The following is a 22,997-nucleotide window of genomic DNA, read 5'->3' as shown; positions in this document are numbered from 1 at the left end:
AAATTCAAATTTATCTATTGGTCTGTATAGTTGATTAGGATTTTACGGTGCAGTGTTTTTAACAACCTATAAAAAATTATTTTTTTATATAAAGCGCGCTCACCTTGATTGCTTCGTTGCTGTGTACAGGACATTATATTTATCTATTCTTTTTTTATCTTTTTATTCTTTATTTATCTATTTGGCTCTATATATTATTACTCTAAGGTCTCGCGTCTAAACCGACATTTGTTTGGAACTGTTAACGTTTTACTTTTAGGCGGGTTTTCATAGTCTTAAAACACAGAACAAACAGAAGGAGATCTTAGAGTTTATTAAAAAAAAGATCATATATATTGAGATTTAGCCAGTGATGCCGTAACTCAGATATTCCCTTTTCTTAAATTTGTCCGTGATCCATAGCTACAACGTCGTCGCCATTTTTCGCGTTTGTCGAGTGAACAGTTTTGGTCAGAATGAACAAAAAAAAATAAGATTTTCCCTACACCTACCAGCACTGTCTATTTCTTTATCATTTTTAAGATGTCGGACATGATTTTATCTCGTCCCATAAGAGCCCAATGTGAAAATGTTTAAGTTTCTCTTCTGTGGTTTTAATCTGAAAAAAAAGTGGCGTACTACCGATATTGTTGTACCGTATAGCACTGCCATAGTCACTGTCGGCAGAGTATAGATGATATGTTTCTGTTGCCGATGTTCGCCAAAAAACGGTCGTCACGTTGATTGTAACTGATAAAGTACGTTCGGCGTCTGTTTGAAACACTTGCCGGAAAATGGTGGCTTAACCGAAAACCAACGTCGCGTCGTTTGAATATGTCACGCACTAAAGTCTCGTTATCCCGGGACGATAATAATAATTACTATTATTATTATAATTATATATGTATAATTTTCAGAAACGATATACTTTATCCCCGGAACTCGTCTCGTTATGCTTGATTAATCTGACTGGAAACCAAAGGCCCGGTGTATATTTATAGTGTTATGCACGTGTCTGTCCCCTCTGCCTCCGGCGCGGCTGCAGATAACCACGTCGATACCGTAATTGAGTTACCAATTACCGAGCCATAATCCCGTGTGTCTAGTAATGAAAGCGCGGTAAATTCTGGTAAATTATCTAATCGTCGCACACACTGTACCGTGGTAACCATCCTGCGTCCACCAACGCTACGCAAGTGCTACCCATTATTATATTCATTATGCGACTAGAACTAGGTAATTTAATGAGATTCAAAATAAAACCAGACTTTTTTTTAAAAAATAGCAAGTACAAAAAGACTCTTTGTACAGTAAAAAAATTTAATTTATTTTCATTCGGACAATTTTATACATCAATTTGAACGTAAGACACTCATTTTCTCGGAAAATAATTTCAAATTTAAAGTTTTTCTTTTCGAAAACATTTTTGTTTATGTTTTTGCACAATATTAGTAATTTACATTGCGAAAATCGAAATTTTTCAATGATGGTTCTATATTATTATTTTGAAATCTCTGTGACGTTTTATTTACTATAATACTAAATTTATAGTACAAAAAAGAAAAAAAAAATTGTTGTTTTGTTACTAAAATACAACTTAACAAAAAGAAATCAGTTTTTCCTTTGAAGGAAAGGAAAAAAATTCCCTCCCTTACATTTTTTTAAGATCTCTTAACAAGAGTCATTATCAGCGGTCTCTTATCACTTATCCTTTATCAGCAGTTTGTTATCACCATAATTTTAATCAGTCTTTTCTTGTCTCTTTCGGGAAAAAATTTTCAGTAAAACGGTTTATGTCGCCAATTTTTCACAACTCACAGCCATGAGACGTACTCATGTCAAAAATAAGTCAACCATATCTTAAGAAGCTGATTCTTTGATCTTATCGGTATCCAAGAATATCGTTCTTCCCTTATGGTCATACCCTTTTATTCATCTTCTATACCCCTCATCATCCCCCTCCCCAAAAGCGTCTAAAGCAAATTTTTGGATTGTCCCTTAGCCATAAGACACATTCATGTAAACTTTAGCCCCCCGCCATTAAAAAATATCTGCCCTTGAGCTTGTGCCTGAGACTATGGTGTATGCTTATAGAGCACGAGAAACACAGCTGTTACAATGTACACCGTCGGTCCCTCGCATAAATAACTTTAGTTTGTCATTAAACGACAGCGTTAACTTGTACTTCGAAACAAGGCGAATGTTGTATTTGTTGCAACTAAGACGGACGGATGGCACTCGTACTTAATTTTGAACTCGTCTTGTCTTGCTTGAAAAAAAAATAAAATAAAGAAAGAAAAACACGAGCGATGTCCAGTTGACTTTGCTTTGACATAACAAAATGTCAGATGTGCGTTTATTTAAGTCGCACATCCGTTATATTAGTTGTATAACTAATACATTTCTTTAGCTGTTCTATTTTTTGTTTGTCGAGGAAAATAATTGAAATTTTTGAAAAATGCAAAATAAACAGTATAAGACATTGTGGGTCATGGGATTTTTAAATTATATATTTAACAGTATAATTTGTTATTTTTGTTTCTCGATTAAAATAAATCAGCCCCGAATCATCACTCAGACTTATTTTGTTTTTACTGGTTATATTATTATGTGTTAAAATAAGTTTCAACTTTTTTAACAAATTGTAACTTAATTTTCTTGATTATTTCATTTTTATCATATATCTTTTCATCAAAAGTTTTCTTTACAAAACTTTAACGCCAGCTTATAAAACGAGAATTTTGATTTTGATTGCGCTCGTTCTTTAGTTCAACTGTTAAATCGTGTAACACTTTATATTCTATAAAGAGCTCAATATATTATGCGAAGTTAAACGATAAATCTGTACCACTTTATAACCGTCGAAGAATACACTTATTTATCAGACCGTTTGTTGAGTTAATTAATGGTTTTTTTTTTTTTTATTGATTTCCCAGTGTTTCCTTTTTTAAAACGAGTCAACCGGACGCGTACCTCGGAAACTTTGCCATACAATTATTTATTTTTGACTCGGTTTGTGAGCGTCCAAAAACACTTATCAACCGTGTCGGATCACAATACAAAATTCATCCTTTAGAGTTCAGACGCAACGTGAAACTGTCAAAAGTATATTATAAAAGCGAACACAAAGCAATGTATGTTATCTTGATTGCCTTTCATTCTATATCTATTTATATATACATATTTTCTTGGTGAAAAAACCGGGCGACCGTCGAACCAATCGAAACGTATCTAAGATTGATTTTTATATTCCCGGATACGCGCGTTGCGTTTTTCTATATGACATTATTAACTGTCTGGAAAATTTAAAGAAAAATAAATAGTCGCGATCAAGTTTTAAAAATATGTAACTTTTCATTTTTTGGATATTTAAAAGACTTCACAGATTGTCGGTGATAGGTATAGAAAAAAATGATTAATCGATAAGAATCGGTTGACACTTTTTATTATGTGGGTTGATGGGGACCGTAGCAAAAATATAGTCGGTAATGCTTTGATGTCCTTTTTTTTTAACACCATTATCAAATTTTTATACTTTTATAATCAAGTCAACAAAACATATATTTTGATACAGCGGTAAACTAAATGAGAAAATAATATAATAATCTAAATCTATTATCTCGTTGGAAAACAAAATCAAAGAATTCTAAAACTTGGGTGCACTGTTGAGTACAGAAATGGCTGACTGATAGGAGATGGGCAAGAGATTGGGATGGGAAGAGCAGAGGCAGAGTTTTATAATCAAATAACGTCTGATACTTTGTAATTAATTATAAAACGGTAAACCCTTTTTCCCATTTATTATTTTTTCAAAGTTACATTGTACGAGTATTACAAGCCTAATCCAATAACGACCTGAGAAAACCCTCAGGGTGAACCCGACCACGGGATGTGTCAACGTTACTAATTTAATGATTAAAAAATATTAAATTAGGTAATATTTTCCTTGTCAACATACACGACTTTGTTGATGTAATCCTTGAACCATAATATTTAAAGTTGTTTTTAAAACGGTTTTTTACATATTATTCGGCGCACTAAGGCATATTTTGTTTTTTAATTTAAATACATATTTGAAAAATTATCAAAATTTATTTGAATAAAATCTCAAGTAATAATTAAAATTGTATTTATGTTCGAACATTATTTCAAAGTAATAATTTCAAATACACGTCTGGAACAATAAAGGATTGGCGATTTCAAACGATACAGTTTGAAATAATTATGGCTCTACATGATACTTTTTATAGTACTTTTTCGAGTACGGATATTACATTTAGGCCATTGTGTGGAGCACTGCTAAAAGCATGAAGCGATTTGTTATAGTTGTGGAGATATTTTGGAAAGATTGGATATTATTTGTGTTTCGCTATTATTGAAATCTGTTTTGATGACAAAATATAATGGCGATTTATTAAATAAAAGCCACAATTAAAATAATTTGTACTATTCTAATAAAATAATCTAGGTATTTAGTGCATGAATAACATTTTTTTAATGCGCTTAAGTCAAAAAATACGGTCAAATAATTCGGAAAATCAAAAATCTACCCCGCCGACAGGTTTGGGCTATTGTCAATAAATTCGAATGCTCTACAGAAGAGGCCCTTGTGAAAGTTTCAATACACGTCTTAATTTCGAAGCCACCTATTGTTTTGTATTGTCTCGATTTCCAATGTCAGATACGTCGGTTGAATTGTCGATAAACCGTCTTAAGGCGATTTAAACGTCGATTCCGACCGACTGCCGATTATATAATATATTATTAATATACGACCGTATCTATTACCACTGCTATTAGTCCATTTGATATGGCAATTAATTATGACAAGCGATTCCCGGACGAGTGACCGGCTGCTGAATGTAATATTTTAACTAAATTATTATTAATTATAAACGCTTTGTACCATTCCAATGTCGTCCAACTGCGGTTTTATCAACGGTAAATTATGTATAACTCATTTATTTGTCGACCAGCGCGAAAATAACCAAATACTTGCAGTAAATAAAAAAAACATATGTTCAAGCAAACGACTTCGGTGCTAACCTGCAGATGGTAGATGTATGGTGAACCTTTGACTCAAACAAATATTCTTCTGGTACGATTTCTGATCAATAGACAATAGCTATATGGAGAAATCGGTTTAGCGACTTAAAGTATATCGTGGACACACACACACACACACACACACAAAACACATCATTGTAAAAACAATACCTTCCCAGTTACGCGTCGAAGCTAAAAAAAACATAAACGTTTAATTTATAATATAAAATATATACTATAAATCTCCAACCTATAAATAACGTGAGATCTTTGGAGTGTCAATAATAGCGAAACATTAATAAAATGTAATCTTTCCACAATATCACATTATCACCACAAGCTATAACAAATGATTCTCTTCGTGCCTTCAGCAGCGCTTTTCACGTTGACCTAAATATAAAAGTCATACTCGGAAAAGTACTATAAAAGGGTTTCAAGTGAGCCACGATTATTTCAAATTGTATAATTCATAATGGCCAATCCAAAATTATTCTAGAGAATCCTAAAAACATCTAGAAAAAAAAGCCTAAGCCACAATCTTATAACAGTTGAAAAGTAGTTGATGAAAAACAGTACAAACGGTGTTGAACACAATACATATAGCAAAATAACAATTAATTAATTAACAGTTAGGCAAGGTTGATGAACTTAAACAATTATAAGTAAAAAATGATCGTCTGCCATCAGCGTAGTGCAAATTCTTATAAATATATCTCAATAAATATTTAATTATATAAAAATCACAAATATATATTAACATGTATATAAATTATTAACTATAAACACTATTGTATATTTATCTAGTTAATAATTATATCTATATTTTTTTGTGGCTTTGTACATTTATTTAGTTTTTTTTATTCATTCTTGTATTATTTGGAAAGTAAACCATTTTTAATTCGTCGAAATTATTTTAATTTCTGTTACACCATTTTTTTTTATATTCCATTTAAGAAAAAGAATATAAGACGGCTATGAGTGCATAAAAAAGACACAAAATCAGTACTTTAAAATCCAAAAAATATTTCTTTTTTTCATTTGTTTTACCCTTTTTCGAATAATCAATTTATTATATTATTATTATAACATGTACTATCGTTTACTTTTATATTTTTCGCGATGGAAATGAATGTTAAACTACAACTAAATGTTTACAGTTTAATAATATCATTATGGATTGTACTGTTGTGGGAATGTTCATTATTTAAAAAAGGAATTCGACTCAGATTCAGTTTCTTCGCATTCCTTATTTTGTTATTTTTTTTATTGAATTAAGTTATTTTGAAATTTGCAGGTTTTAAATATTACTAAAAATTAAATTAATAATGCTAGTTTACAAAAGGTCAATTAAGTATGGTAAAGTTAATTATATTTTTTGCTAAAAGAATTTTGTATCTGTTTGAATTAAGTAATGTTTTGAAAATGTTGTTTTTACTGTTTATGAAACATTATTTAATTATTCACTAATCGCTATTAAGTCCAAATATATTTATTCTACTAGATTAAAAACAAATGTTAGTGTTTTCATTTTCAGATGTTCCAATTAAGACAGTTTATAACTGTTTAACTATAGTTTTAGGTACCTTTTCGATTTGATTTGTTCTTTAGTTATAAAGTTTTCAAATTGTCCGGTATTTACTCCTTTTTATAAGTCGTATTAAAAAAATAAACAATGGAGCTTTGTACGGCTCGAAAAAAACCGCTTTACTGATTTCACATGAATTTAACTACAGCATGTGTTGTACTAGTACTAATCCTTGGACTGTGTTTTTAAGTAGACCATTTCAATTGTCCGGTTCGTTCTCGGTTAAACATATAGTTTTATATTTAGTTAAGGTTCTTATTCTACTGAATCTAAAAAGTCACTCCGTTTCTGTTCTGGTTGTATTTTTGGGGTCGAGGATTAATTCCATATGAACGCTTTTTAAACGTCATTAAATACCACTGTCGAGTATAACGGCCCAACTTGATCCTAGACATAATAAACTAATGTGGTGAACAATTACATTGGATTCAAAAAAAAAAAAATTACAAGTTTAACAAATATTCGAGTATTACTTTTTAAAATAGGTGCCAGGCTGTACACGTAACCAGAACTGAATTTTGCAAAGAAAAGAAAATTACAAAAAAAAAATCTCTATAGTAGTGTATAATAGTGTTTTCAAAGTGTAGTCTGTAGATAATTATCCAAAATATTTTTCAGTGCATTATATTTTATTTTTTTTTTAGATATAAAAACCAGCCTTAGACTTAATGTAGCTTCTTAGGTTTTTTTTTTGCAAAAGAAAGAAAATTCTGAATTCAAAATTGATTTTAGCAAAAGAAATCAAACACAATTGAAGAATTTGGATTCTTGTTCCAAAATTGTGTTGTTTAATGTTGTTATTTAATTTTTTTTATGACTGATTGTAAATTTATATTGGCGATAAATTGATCTCACTTTAAATTGACCGAATTGAAATAATTTTGGTAATTACTAGTTTTTACAATTTAAAACGTCAGGTCTAAATAAAGCAAACTATTTCGCAGCGAAATTACCAATTCATACGACCGCGAAGGGTGATGAAGGGATATAATAATAAGGGGGGGGGGTTAGTTTTTGAAAAACTAATTTAAAGCCGTCATGTCAAGTAGCACTTGTCATTGCGTATGCTAAGTGCTCGCAATAACAACTCGAAATGCACCTTTTCAAATCGTACGCAGCTCTTTCGATTTAATAATTAAAAAAATATATAATAACAATGAAAAATAAGCCAACTTTCTGCCTCGCCGCCGGCTTGGAATTATTTGTTTAATTTTTGTGGTTCAATTATCGACGGTAAAATGAGAATTATTTTTATATAATTATGTTTTAGCTGTATAAACAGGATTTAGGCAGAATTGTAGCATTTAGGTAGTATTAAAGTTCAAATCGAAAAACTATACGTTTATGTTTTTGACCCTAAGATTCAACAGATTTTACGGGTTCGGAGTCAGTATTAACTTTAAAACTGTTGGGAGTTCTCAGTTTGCTCCTAATTGAAATTCTTAAGTTTTATCCCATGCAAATGGGCACGACCGCCTTAGTTCACTGGCAGCACGAATACGTTTTGTTGACTCATTATTAATTCATTTTAACCTAGTAAATTCACACAACCCTCTCAATGTTTTCATTTCAGATAGTTGAATTTTTAATTTTATGTCTCTGGTAAGCTCTTCCCCATTAACGTATTTAATGCAAGTCTGGACACAATGCTGTCTCTCGACGAACTCCTGCTTTCACTGTGAATTCATTAGTTTCATCACACACACATAAATATTAAATCTTAACATTCTAATTTTCTTTTTTTCATTACTTTTATAAACATTCCTTGGACTCTCTTATTTTTCTCTCTCAAATCTTGTCACATCACCTCTTGCTTCAAAAATTTACTGGAAAAATTGAAAATTATATTATAACTTATATTGTTTAGATACAAAAATAACGTTGGTTGAGCATACGAGCAACACCACAATTTGTTTTTAACTCATATGATTTTCAATGTGATATTTTAGATCATTATGCTATGAGTTATCTTAATTTATAATAAATATTATCAAGCTACAATATATAAACGACCAGAAGGTCGAAAGAATCCCGAAGGGTTTTGACGTAAATTGAAAGCATATCTTCCAGAGTTATTTCAAAGATTTATAACTGGTAATTTGGAGTAGGTAGTGTAGAACTGCGGTATAATATATTATGAATGTGCGTTTTAAATTCAACGGAAATGGGACTTAATGGAAATGTAAGCTCAGTTGGGCAAATTTTGTAAATGATAATAAATAATTGAAAATAATCCGACACCAACAGATTAGGTTAAGTTAGGTTAGGCTAGGTAGGTAAGGGAGGGGAGAAGGAAAAAGTGAAATTAAGGGGAGAAGGAAATGGAGGAAAAGAGAAACGGTCGGTGTATCAGATAAGTAATAAGAGATAGCTGATAAAGGTTCAATGATAAAAGATTAGTGATAAGAGACAGCTCATAATATTGGCTACAATTATCTCTTGGATAGTGACACCGTTATACAGGGTGTCGCTATTCCGTGAAATGGTCAAAACCGTAAACTAAGTTAATATGTATATTTCCTGTGTAATTGAAATAGATATATTAGCAACTGTTATTATTATTGCTTTCAGGTTGCGTAGTTCATAATCTGTAAGGACTCCGGGACTCGAGGCAAGATGAAAATCCGCTGAACGGCCATGGACGGAATTGCTGACCGCCGCGTAGTCCGGCACCACGGCAAACACCATAAAATGGCCCCGCCTGACCGCTGGCCGTCCGGTGCCGCCGACCAGCAACAGAACGCCGTACACCACCGGCAGACCGTGTTCTCGGCCGCCAACAACTCTGTGGCCAACAGCGGCCATTTGCAATCGACACCGGCCAGTATGTGTTACACGACCAACGAAGTGCTGGTCATCATCGCGGTCACTTGTTTTTTGAACTTCGCTTTCATCCTGCTGATCATGACTTGCGTGCACTGTTTCACGGATCCGTCGTACCACAAAAAGTAAACCGTTCACGAATATGTCATTAAATCAACTGTAAACAATATGAGTGTCAAAAAAATTCATTCTAATCCCAGAGACCCGGCCGGAGCTTAATGGCAGGCGACCGTCTCTCTTCAACGGCTGTTATACAAGATTCCCGGTTTCCCTTAATCGCCAATCCAAACCCATCACCATCATATTATTCTCAGTAGTTAATAACACAATCCAATTTTAAGTGAGATTTATGTATTATTTTAAAAATCATTTCGAAGCCGTCAAGTAAAATTGAGAATTATTCGAACACATTTTAATAAATTAACCAATAAAAAATTACTATTATACGATTATTAAAATTATCTGTTTTGCCGAGTATTTATGATAAAATTTATAATTTAATTTGCATAAGTGACTAAAATGGTTTGAATTTGTTCTTACGCCCTCTGAAATTAAACTATGTAGTAAGAAAATAATTAGCCCAAAATTAAAATTAATTGGTTGAGTTTAAAAGGTCGATCGTGTAGGTAATTATTTGTAAAATATAAATTTTAATATGTTGTTGTTTATATGTAAAAATTGAGTTATTTATGATTAATATTAATAAATTACCAACTGGCGTTGGGCAAATTTTCAATCAACTAATAATTATTAGATTGAAATTAAATAATAAATCCTCAAACATTAACAATGAATAACTTTTAGAAAAATAATTGCTAAATGTTTTATCATAACTAGTATTTTCATCGTAAGTCATCAATTCAAAATTAAATATAATTATTCGATTTATTTTTTACTAAATAACTAATTTGAACACTTATTTTAATATAACTTATCTAATTGAAATTAAACAAATATCATATCAACTTTTTTGAAATTATTGATTCATTTTAACCGACTGATTGACGATTAGTTGATGAATGATTTATTTGTTAGTTGGACGATGCATGATCAAATATTTAGTTGATTACATTTAATCCAAATTCGACGAGTAGTACAACTTTAACGAACTCGTCGACCACTTAATAGTAAAATATTTCAATTTAATTATCGATTGGTACTTGGTTGAATAATTAGCAGTTATCTTATTAATCCACTTCGAGAATAATTGTTAGCTAATAATTAGGAAACTTAAGCAGCTGCAAAATGTTTGCCTTTACTTTAGCTATAAATAAATAAATAACAAAAATGCACTTGAAGAGCCAGATTTGTGCGAATACATCCCTTTTGGCTTTAGTGTTATACTGTTATGAATAAAAACAATTAATTTTTTAGAATTCTAAGTAAAGCGTTTTGTGTAGTATAACTTAAGAGAAAATACAGAAACTATTCCATTACCATTGTTTTGCATTCGATATGCCAACAAGAGAGAAATCGATGAAAACAAAAGACCCTTTTGTAACAATTACACGAAAATGCCTAGAACCGTATAAATTGAAATACTTTGAGTAAAGTTTTGCGGTAAACGTTCAATGTATAGCTGAAATATAGTTTAACGGTGTTACACCGTCCAAACTCATGATATTCTATGTAGTAAACTGTCATATTGAAACTAGAAATACATGTAAAAGCCGTCCATACGAAGTTGTCTTTTAAAAATGAATTACCCAAAACGAAAACTGTATGAATGAATATCAAGAAAAATGTATTTTTTTATGTTTGTATGTTCAACTCGTTTAGGCTTTATTTTTTGTTAGTTATTATTGTTGAATTTAAACGTTTAGATTGATTAATATTCTTTAGAAGTTTTGAAAAACTTAGTTTTATTTTTATTGAATTTAAGTTTCAGTAACAAGGTTATTTTCCATATTTATATATATTATATATCGATATTTATTTGACTCTGAATTCTGTACAACGCACATTTTTGCTTATTTATGTTAATATTAGAAAAAATTTAAAAACTTCCAATGTAAAAAATTACTGATTAGGGCTATTATTCAAGCAAACCGTTTTTTGCTTTACAGCTGTTAATATTTATAACGACTTGGGCAAAGTTTGTTCTGTATAAATTATACTTAGGAATTTGTAATTAGTTTTAATTATTACCCTTAAAAGTATCGACCAAACCGAATGTATTGAAAAAAAATGATTATTGCTGTACATTGAACTGTTATGTTTTTTTAACCTCATAATTATTGCATTACTAAAAAATCACGGATTCGACAATCGTTTGACTTGTAAAGGGTCAACAAACTGTTTTATTATTGTAATTGCGATTATTGTTGTACATTATTATAATATACACTCGACCAACAGTCGTTTTTCATTCACCGCAAGAGGTTTTCTCAAATAAAAATAATGATGTTATCCGTTTGAAACGACCGTTTTATACACTTTATATGAAGGTAGTAGAATATATATTTTATACACTGAACAAAATGGTAATTTTCTGTAAACCGTTTTAGAATATGATCTTATAAGACCCAGCGGGGCATAAGTTTTCTTTCAAGTACAACAACCTCTAATAATTACAGTATTTTATGGATATTATTAAAAAATCAAAATTGACACTTTGAATAAGAATTTTTTCAAGATTATTTATATTGACACGGTTGGAGTTTATTTTGACGTTAAATGTCAACATTGACGGTGCAAGGAAATTAAGTGCAAGTTCGAAGACGGTTAATTTAGAAAGTTCCAAGATCCGATAACTTGAACGCCTAATATAATAAATATATATTAGCAATAAACTAGTGTTAACTCAAAAATATTCTATTACAAAAAAATGAACACTAAAAATCAATACCTGCACAGCTAACTAAACTAAAACACAATACATTCCGTTATAAGTTAAAAAAAAAAAATTTACCGAAAAATAATTTGTATGCATTTGAAAACACAATTAATCCACCGATAAAATCACACTGTATTTATCATTATAGTCTAAAATGTATAGAAAAAAACCAGTCGAAAAAAATAAAAAATAGTAACAATTAATTTTTTTAATGTCTGATTTAAAAAAAAATCTTAACATGTAATACATTTTTTTATTATGGTTTAACTATGTTAAAGAGTTATAAAACTTAAAGTTTAGTTAAAAGCCATATTTTTTAGTAATTTTAAGCTAAATCTTAACTTAAAAACTTAAAGATTTACTTTTTTTGTAAAAAAAAATACATTCTTATTTCTTACCATATTATACAGCAGTTCTGCACTACCTACTCCAAATTACCAGCATATAAGTCTTTATAATAACTCCGGACTAGATGCTTTCCAATTACGCCCAAGTCCTTCGGGATTCTTTCGACCCTCTAATGTAGCTTAATCATATTTATTATAAATCAAGCAAACTGATAGCATAATGATCTAAAATATCACATTGATAACCACTGGTGTCAATCATACGAGTTAAAAAAAATGGGTGGTGTTGCTCGTGTGCTCAACCAACGTTATTTTTGCTTCTAAACAATATAAATTATAATATCATTTTCAATTTTGTCAGTAAATTTTTGTATAAAAACGACATGACAGAGTGCCCAGAGAAATGTATTGTGCAGAGGGTCGGGAGAAAAAAGTTTACAAAGAATGTTTGTAAAACTAATAAAGAAGCAGCGTACAGACAGTGTGTGTGCGTGTGATGAAACGAATGAATTCACAGTGAGACAGAGTTCGTCTAGGGTCAGCATTGTACTTGAATTGCATACTTGTGAAACGGCTCCTCTAAGCCAATGATTCGCGCTATCAACTGCTGTTATCTATTATCATTATCAGCCGTTTCTTATCAGTAATCAGTTTGGAACGAAATTATGATCGCAAATAGCCGCGTTATTTGATTTCAACGTTTAACCTTGCCATTTCAATTACATTATTATGTTGCCCGGCTAAAATTTACCTTTTTTTTTTCGACGTTTTGTTTTCGCAGATTCGGCGCCGTCACTTATACCGAGCTACAAGGAGACGACCCGTTCGATTCGGAGCTAATAGACGGCGATGCCATAACGCTGTTGAATCCGACCAAGTCGCGGGATTACCGCAATTCGGTCGCCGAACCGTACGAAAACAAATTATGCGACCTAACCGAATACGTTCACCGTATAGAATCGTGTGCCGCGTTACCTGCTGGACCGAAGAACGACCGCCGGTTCAGGTCCGGGCAACAACAGCAGCTGTCGAGGTCCAGGAAAAATTCCGAAGAAGAAGACTTGCTACTTTTCGAATGACATCGACCCACGACCGCACTTGGTCGACTATCGAAGCGATCGCAACAAAAACTGGTCGTCCGGTCCGACACGATCAAATTGAAGAATTTGGGAAAACACACTCGAGCAAAACTAAATGGAAACCGCCCATGTGAAAAAAACTAATTGTTTTTTTTTTTTTTTTTTTTTGTCAACCAATCGAGTATCGTTTGTGTTTGTGATTTTCATTGTTTTTTTATTTTTTAATTAGAATTAGTTTCTAGAAAACTATGTCGGGTCGCATGAAACCGTTTGTTAAATCAGTTGAGTGCGCGCCGTTTGTGTTGCACAACCTGTCGTTTAAAATTAATTGAATTCCGGTTGATAACATAACCTTAGTTATGTGCTGATTGTTTTGTTGTGATATCATCGACAGAAAAATGATAACCCCGTCAAAAATATACAACAATAAAACGGACTTTTAACATGATATGAAATCGATAAAACATTAGACTATTTTCGGATAACTACTTTTTTACTTTTTATCTCGATCTCTTTTTTTTTTAAATCAATACAAAAACAACTTAAAAAAAATTCTACTAACTTTAATCTAAAAGCACACCCGATGCGACCCCCAAACGCCTAAATAGAAAAACTAATTAATATGCAGGTAAAATATAACTGTTGTTTTTCTGTTTTACTCATAAACTAAATCCGGCCGTTATTTGATGAATTATCTAGTTACCTATTATTTATATTAACTCTAAACGACATAATTTAACGGTAATATAATGTACGTACAAGCAAACTGGTGTTTAATTTCATATTTGTAAATTATTAATAAAAAATTCTGTTGTTAGAAAAAAAAGACCAGATTTGAATTAAATGCATCCAAAAGTTTACTTACTTTTATATTTTACAAATATATTATAATGTGTAATACACATTGTGTATGCATAATATTATTTATTGAAAATCTTGTACATACGTGTATCTTTATCTATGTAATACATATCTATATAAAATGATTTTTGACAATTTATTTCCTATAGTAACCCCTATATGACGTATCGGATATCATAATAAAACTGCACTTATTACAATTATTTCTGTACACCTTATACCAAGTTTATTACTGACTTGGTATTTTGTTGATATTGTTATATTAGCAATATAACTAGAGCGAAGCTCTAGTGATAATAATAAAAACATAGCGTGAATAGCGATGAAAGGCTGCCGAATTATTTCTACTGTCGTTGCTGTAATCTAAAAAATGTGTATCATACAATATATTATTATACCATTATGAATCAGTATAGAGACCTAGTTGATTATTTTCGTCCACTTTGTCATTGTATTTTTACATTATGCACATATCTATGAGCAATACATTCAAAAATGTTAAAATGTACCCAATAATATTATAATATATTAATTCTAATTAATTATACCACGTAGAGTATAAACTATACAGGACGTTTGTCATTTTTAAATAATATTGCGTATAATGTATTTATTTCCAACAACGATTTTGACATTTATTATGTATACAGTGTACATCTGTCATATTTTGCACAACACGTCAAAAGCTGAAATTAAATAACTCCAATTATTATTATCAGTGTGTTATCTGTTATAACTGACAATAACCACATAATAACTGACATAATTGATCAATTGTTCAATCAATCAATTAGTGTCGAGTATTAATTACAGTTGAAAACGCGTATAAAAATAGTATTTTTATTTAAATCATTATATTAAAAATACAGTTGGATTTATCAAAAAACGTGTGTGTATCATTTTATTTTTACAAAATAACAACGTTCTTCGAGAAAAGTATGAAATAATAATATTTATCAAAAACGTATTTAACTCGATTTTCGTCTTTACTTTTTTCTTATGTAGGTACAAAGCTTTCCTTTTAGCGAAGTTCCACTACTTTTTACTTCTTTTATTAGATACATATACGTGCTTGTCTATTTTGATAGGAAAAAAACGTGGGTTTTGTAAAAGGAAGATTTAAAAAAATCTCTTCTGTTCGACCTTAATAAATTCTTAGTACGAATTTAGAGATGTGACAAAAGTTGTAATTTCATAAAATATGAATTATAAAGATACGATTTCATCGGCGAAATGGGTTTTCTTTCACCTGCTATAGTGATTTAACCTGTACAATGGTTAATTAACTGTTTAATCGTTTAACGGAGAACTTTTAATTATACAATTTAAATTTAGATAGAAATTATGCGTTTGCTGGAAATTAATTAACGAAAGGTAAGTAGATGTATACATTATTTAATACCATTACATCGTATACAGTGTTTAATGCGTCCATCTTAATATGATAATTGATAATTAAAATGTACCACTATTTTTGCATTCATACAATTTTACAAATAGATATTTTGCGACAACAAATGCGGTTTTTCTCCTCGGTACAGATTTTTTTTTTGGTACATATGTATTTTTTATATTAAAAAATATTTTCAATTTAAAAAGCAAATATTAATATTAAACGTTTGTAGTCTAGTCAAATTTAATCGACACAATTTACACTTGAAACTATCTACATGATAAAAACTTAATTTAGTAATTAAAAAAAAACAAAAATAATAGTATTGAAAAATTATTTTTTGTAAGAAATTTAAATAATAAAGAAATTTCGGGAAAAGGATATTAATTATCGCTTTGTTAATTGGATGGTGATACATAATCAACTTAGAAATCAACTTAGGCCCTTAGAAATCGTTCTGTTCACTGGTTGTTATGAAAGGAGGGAAAGACGAGTCATAAGGAATGGGATTTTTTGGCTTGCTCAGTGCATATGTGTTTAGTTCTATTTAAATTATTTTGTGATTTTATAATTTTACATACGAGTGCAATAAATGTATTATTCTGTGGTTAAGATATTATTAATATTACGATGAAGATGAAAAAAATCCATATCGTATTTAATATTTTTTAAAATTAACATAAAAAAGAAGCTTTCTTTTTAATAGTTTAATACTATAACTCTTTTCAAAATAATTGAATGTTTTTCCAAAATCAAATATATTTTTCCGAACATTGGAAAAATCATTTTACACATTTAGTTCAAAATAAATGTTGTTGCTCACTCCGGAAAAAATAAAATTTGCTAATGCCTTATATTCGGTTGTTACACATTTTTGTTTTGGAATTATTTTTATTTAGCATACATAATATTGCATTATTAGAATATTTAATTGGAAAAATTCGTTCCCGCTCTAATTTATTGTATACAGAAATTAACCGATTGCGCCATATTTTGTGAAAGCCAATTAAAGAAACTTTTGTGAAGAACACGCCGGCAAGAAAATACACGAATGTGAAGCATAACACTCGATCAAAAAGGCGCTGCTGAACTATTAACTCGTTTTGGGCACTCGGCACGTAGGTAATGCCCTCGAAACCGACTAATTGCCAGTACTTTAGATCAACACGTGTCTGAAATAATATTATGGGAAAGCAGCCAAACTTAGTACACAGAACAACGATTTCCCAAGTTTGACCCTGCAAATTTCTGCTACAATTCGTTATTAATTTAATTTTTTTTTTTTGTTAGTCTTAACTTGTTTGAAGGGCAAATAGTTGTCTGTTAAATAAAATATCGATATTTTTATTGGATTTTTAGTTTCAAATATTTTTGTATACATTCATTTTTTTTTTTTTAAGAATAACAAAAGTTTTGCCTGCATCGGATGTTTTTTTTTTTTTTTTTGGCAAAACCGAGACACAACAACGCAACGGTCGGGTAATAATATCGTTTGCGCTTTTGTTGTGTCCACTCGGACGCACCTAAGCAAATATAATGAAATCCCATATAAAAATAGTAGAAAAAAAAAAATAGTAGTAATACGAATTTAGAAACCTTTTGGAACTGTACAGTTTATATATTGTGTAACGGCCGTGATCCTGTATATCTATACGTCATATTATAACGCCTAAAGGATGTACTAAATGAACCGGTCGGTGAGCAAACATTCAAAGGAAAAACTCAATTGGATTCGCATCAATTCAGACACTGGATCAGACATTTTTTTCTTCTGGTATTCCGTTCGGTTTTGTGTATATATACTGTTCTGACGGAGTAGCTTCTTTTTTTTTGTAAGTTTAACCACTTCAATTGTTGTACGACTTGTCTGCACAAGTTATGTGCTTTTTTTTTTATAACCGTTTCCCCAATGTAAAACGTACATCGTTTTAGTTCGGACAAAATCGATTTCTTAACAATTTCTAACAACTTTAGCTTCGACTAGGCGCTGAGGAAGTATTGTTTAAATAAAAAAAACACTTAAAAAATAACTGAAAGTGATAAAATCGCTTTGAAATATGTAAACGCTTCGACGTGAAAGACTGTAAATGGCACAAACAATTATATATAAAAAAAAAATGTCGACACAATACATTTTTTGGGGGTTTCCCAATGACAAAGGCGTCACTACAGATTCAAAATTTCTTTAAAAAATAGTAATGTTAAAAAATGTACAAAACTACTTTTCATTTTGAAAAATACAGTGCCCAAATAGCCCAAATATTATATGTAACACGCTGAACACATAATTAATATGTAAATATAAATAATTTTATGAGATCTACTAGCTAATACATTCGGCTTTGCACTTATGGCCAAATAGGAATTTAAAACATTATGTTTTTATAACTATGATAATGGATGCGTAGCAAAACATCAAATAAAATATGTTGTATTTCAATATTGAAAGAGACATAAATAATAAGTAGGTTACAGTTATACTCAAACGGAACGTTGTTGCTTGAACAGAGTAAAGATTGTAAATGGAATACGACCAATACCTACGTTTTTGAAATACTATACTATATTTTCAGAATGCGCATGTTATAATTTGCTTTGTTGTTGTCTTGGAGTTGGTTCTTTCAGGTTAAATTTTTAACAATGATGTCAATAAGTTACGTTTGGCATACCACATTAAATATACAGAACTACAAGCACAATTCTATCTATTTCAACTTTTATTAAGCATTGAGCATTCTTATCCGTATAATATTTTCTAATTTCATCAATTTATCATTAATTAACCTTACTACTTACTTTTTCCTTTTTTTTATCTCCAATCTGTTATTATATTATTCACTGTCCTCACTCGAGTTGCATTAAGCAAATTTAAATTTTAAATATCACTTCTCTACATCGTTTTTCTCTACTTCCGTTTCATCTAATCACACTTTATTTACTCGCGTTGTCTTCTAGTCATTCATTTCTATTTCAAACATATCTAAATAGTACAATAATTATATTTGTCTATCATAAAACATACCTACGCACCATTAGATTTCCAACGTCATAGTAGAGTCAAGTTATTATCTAGCACAGGGTACATCAGATCCGTTTTCCTTACATTAATTTATATTAAATAAATAAATATATAAATCTCCACACAAAAAAACCGTATATTAGCACTGTAATTTGTTACACTATAAGTAATAGTATAATACAAATTATAAACTGGTATAAATCTAGTTAGAAAAAAAAATGTATAAATACAATACTTAGATACTCTACACTATATAGTTTTGTTTTAAAACAAAAACATATTTTATTACAAATAATCAATTTGGAATTGCAACACACTGAAACCCTAAGTCTCTAAAGTATTTATTTATGACCTCGTCCACGTGTTCTGCGATCTGCAATTTGACCTCATCCTCAGTGTATGCACTCACCTCGAGGGGCCGGTTGGTTGACACATCTTCAGTTGTTTCGTCATCCATTTGATTAAGATCAATATTACGAGCTTCTTTTGGTAGTATGCAGTATGTCTTTAATAGAGGTAACAAAACAACATTTACTTGGTAATTTAAAGATTGTCTCAGTTTTATATTATATGTTTTAACATTGTCTTCCGAGTCCTCGTGGTATTCATAGTTTAGTATAGTCGTCGTATCTCGAATCTTAATCACGCTACCTATAAGATATTTTATATTGTTTTGGAGGTGAACATATTTTCTTTTTTTTGTCAACGGTTCTAATAAATAAGCCAACGCACACAACATGCAATCAAACATCTGCCTACTGTTCTCAAATTGTTCCATAACGGTGTCGAAGAGCTTACAGGGTTTGCAAAAGTTACCAGAAAGTACTTCATAAGGCGGCCTAACCTTACCTGCGTTACACTTTTCGATGTGGCGACGTTCTCGGCCATAGTTTCTTCCATGCGCAAGACGCATTTCATAGTCATATTTTACCAGAAGACGTTTTATCAATTGTACGAACTCGACCACAGCATTTGCGTACACACATGCCAACAGCTTATTGGCCATGATGTACTTATTTTTCACGTTTTTGTCTGTGATGATAAGCTGTTCGGGTTCTTCGGGGGCTATAAATAGATCTATGCCAGAAAATGAAGTACGAACTTCTGTGCTATCGTGATACTTGACTTCCAGCTGATTGAGACGGCTCCATCCGGTACTTTTTAGAAGTGTAGTCAGTTTGTTGATGATTTTTTCGTTATATTTTCTTTTCGAATTAACCGGGTGCGAGTATGACGCGAGTTCGACTATGGTTATTAAAAATAACAGATTCACCCGCACGTTATAAAACATATTTTTACCAGCGTGAAATATTTCTTGTTAACGCAGTACAAAAAAAAAAACTATATTATGTACGAAGAGTTATACATTCGTTCTCAAACAGAAAGCTCTATGTTAAACGGTTTGCATTTGACATTTGGAAATGTGTTTACTTCTAAGTAAAATCAAATAAATATTTTTTCTATATTATATCGTTGTTGTTTGTTTTTTACAGACTGTAGTTTTTGTGTTTACAACATTGAAAACGCGAATTTCCATTTATTTTTCTTGTAGCAATAAGTATATATTTTTTTACTACTTACGATATTTTTATTGGAATTTAATAATATTATCATTTACCGATTCGCATTTAATTTTAAGTGATTTTATCACTTTCAGCTTTGATAATTCCTGAAACATTGTGATTGTGCTGACTTTTTTTTAAATTTTATTTTAGGGTTTTTATATACATATAATAAACAATTTTCTTAGCAACCAAACGCGCTACAATGTGTTCACTGTACACAGCAATTATTTTTCAAGTGATTTAAACTCCGACATTAAATTCATAAGCCACACATACGATATTAAACAATCTCACGAATACTTGAAAGGAATTTGCAAACTCAACAAATGGTAGTATTATAATATTGTGTAATTACAAGCTCCGATACAGGTTTAACTCTCAAATACCTGCTATACTCATTTTGATTGACTATTAAAACAACTATGAGTACAAACTACAGACGGATGAACAGTATGAATATTCAACTCGAAAGGACGGTTAAATATATTATCCAATGTTTAGTCACGACATAAGGCAATGAGCAGCCACTTAGCTTATAAATAAAAAAAAATCAACAGAAAAACCAGCAAATCAAAAAGATATGTTGACCCAAAATCAAAAATTGTAATTCTGTTTTAACCGTTTATGATACGAACCTGAATGGGAACGGAAAATATTTTATAAGTGTTTTGTTATCTCAAAAGAGGATAATGAATTTCAAGTAAGGGACAAAATATTCAAAATAACATTCACCTACACGCTCGTCTTGTATTATTTCTTCAAAAATGTACATACCAAAAAATAATTCATACATTTGCATAGGCTTAACTGTGCAAATCTAAAGTGCTCGGTAACCTTTTGAAGCCTAAACTCTTGAACATCTGCTAAAAAATAAAAATGTACAACGCGCTAAAGAAAAAATACGAATAAAGCTTTCTTAACTATGTCAGTATAATAAAATATATTATTAAATTTAAGCGCGTGTGAAGGTTTCAAAAGAAACAAAATAATGTAGTTTATCTACAGTAAATCGCATTAGTCTGATGAAATGTGTACTTGAAATCCATAAGATATATCTATCATTAATATCTATCTATTAATATCAATATCTATTATGTATTACCTATTAATATAAAATATAATGAAAACATTTTAACCGTGTAATGAAAAAAGCTAACTTATTACATCATGCCGATATCCTGTTTCCGAATTCGTTAACATATTTCACGTACAGAGTTGCAATATTTTACTGGTCATTATCATTTTATTGTACATATATGTATGAGAAAAATATAAAAGAGGAATTCTGCCAGGCGATTGGCTAATATTACAATCCTCGGTAACAATGTGGCTCCACGGTATACGAGAGAGCTCTCTACTTGAGAGATATAATACTTATATTAACATAAGTCGCTATTGCTATATTATAGCTGTGAAACGTCTAAAACAAAACAAAACAAAAATAATAATAATTGCGAAATCAGTTGTGCGCGTTCGCCAGTAGTGCAATGCTTATGGTTGTGCGAAAAAAAAATTGTTGCACTTCAATCTTACCGTCATTATAATGTGCAAGTACGATTAGACATCTTAAGTGGAGTGTGTAATGCACTACTCTTTAAAAATAGTGTCATCAGTTTCATCGTGTAAAAACAAAACAAAAAATCACCGCGCATTTGAAATTGTTAAAAAATATATATATAAAAACCCAGTACAATAGGTTTCATTTTAATGACAATTGAGTACTTAAAATTGTATTTTTAGTATTCGATTAGATCCGATTACCGCGTACGTTGATCGTATGTCTATCATCATAATTTGTTGCCGTTGTCCCCATGTAAAAAAGTCAACAACGTTAAGAATTTATAAAAGTTTCAGTAGCAGACATTTTTAATGTTAAAATTAAAATATACGGTTACATTTAAGTATTTGTTTTTGTATATTATTTGAAGTCTACAAAACATGCGTCTGGTATTAAAACGGGGCCGAGTGTAGGCAATATAGCTACATAAAAGAATAGTGTGCTTAGTTAAGAGGATTGGAAGCGGCCGGTTTGAAAGGAGTTTTATAGAGACAATATTATTTTTACAGAATTGAAATCGGACCATCTTAGTTAGGTGAAAATTTACCAGGCTTTTTGGTCTAAAACGTCAAAAAACCCAACCGCTTTCAATCCCCTTAAGGCTTCTTACCACATCTTTTTCATAATTTAATATTTACTTTAGTTTCGGTAAATAGTTTAAGTCGTACTTAATTTTATTGTACAAAAGAAAAATGGGTAATAAATAATTAAGTGTTGTATCCAAAAATGAACGTTTCGTGAGAGAATCGTTTTATATGCCACAAATCATAACAATAACTAACAAGTTTAATGAACGAAAATGCAAACATTTTTTCCAAAACAAATATATTAATTAATTTTCACCTATATTTATATTACCTAATTTAAAAAAAATCTATTATTATATTTTAGTCAATGGAATTTATC

The 22,997-nt window shown here is 30.5% G+C and overlaps 1 protein-coding gene across 1 annotated transcript in view; it reads left to right on the top strand.

Annotated features, from left to right (window-relative positions):
- The window catches only part of LOC126846574 (uncharacterized), a 60,597-nt gene extending 46,811 nt beyond the window's left edge, over positions 1 to 13,786 (top strand). The window contains exons 3-4 of the mRNA XM_050586165.1: positions 9,182 to 9,558; positions 13,398 to 13,786. Coding sequence (XP_050442122.1) covers positions 9,248 to 9,558; positions 13,398 to 13,695 — 609 coding nt within the window. The 5' untranslated portion in view covers positions 9,182 to 9,247 and the 3' untranslated portion in view covers positions 13,696 to 13,786. The remainder of the gene's footprint in view (positions 1 to 9,181; positions 9,559 to 13,397) is intronic.
- The last annotated feature ends 9,211 nt before the right edge of the window (positions 13,787 to 22,997 follow it).

The sequence above is a fragment of the Adelges cooleyi genome, unplaced genomic scaffold, assembly GCF_023614345.1.
Source record: "Adelges cooleyi isolate 19-005CV unplaced genomic scaffold, UGA_ACOO_1.1 ACOO_flye_CR_arks_rails_tigmint_CR_PRNA_9, whole genome shotgun sequence".
NCBI classification, from domain to species: Eukaryota; Metazoa; Arthropoda; class Insecta; order Hemiptera; family Adelgidae; genus Adelges; species Adelges cooleyi.
The sequence above is the reverse complement of the archived record's forward strand: the minus strand, read 5'-3'. Positions and strand labels throughout refer to the sequence as shown.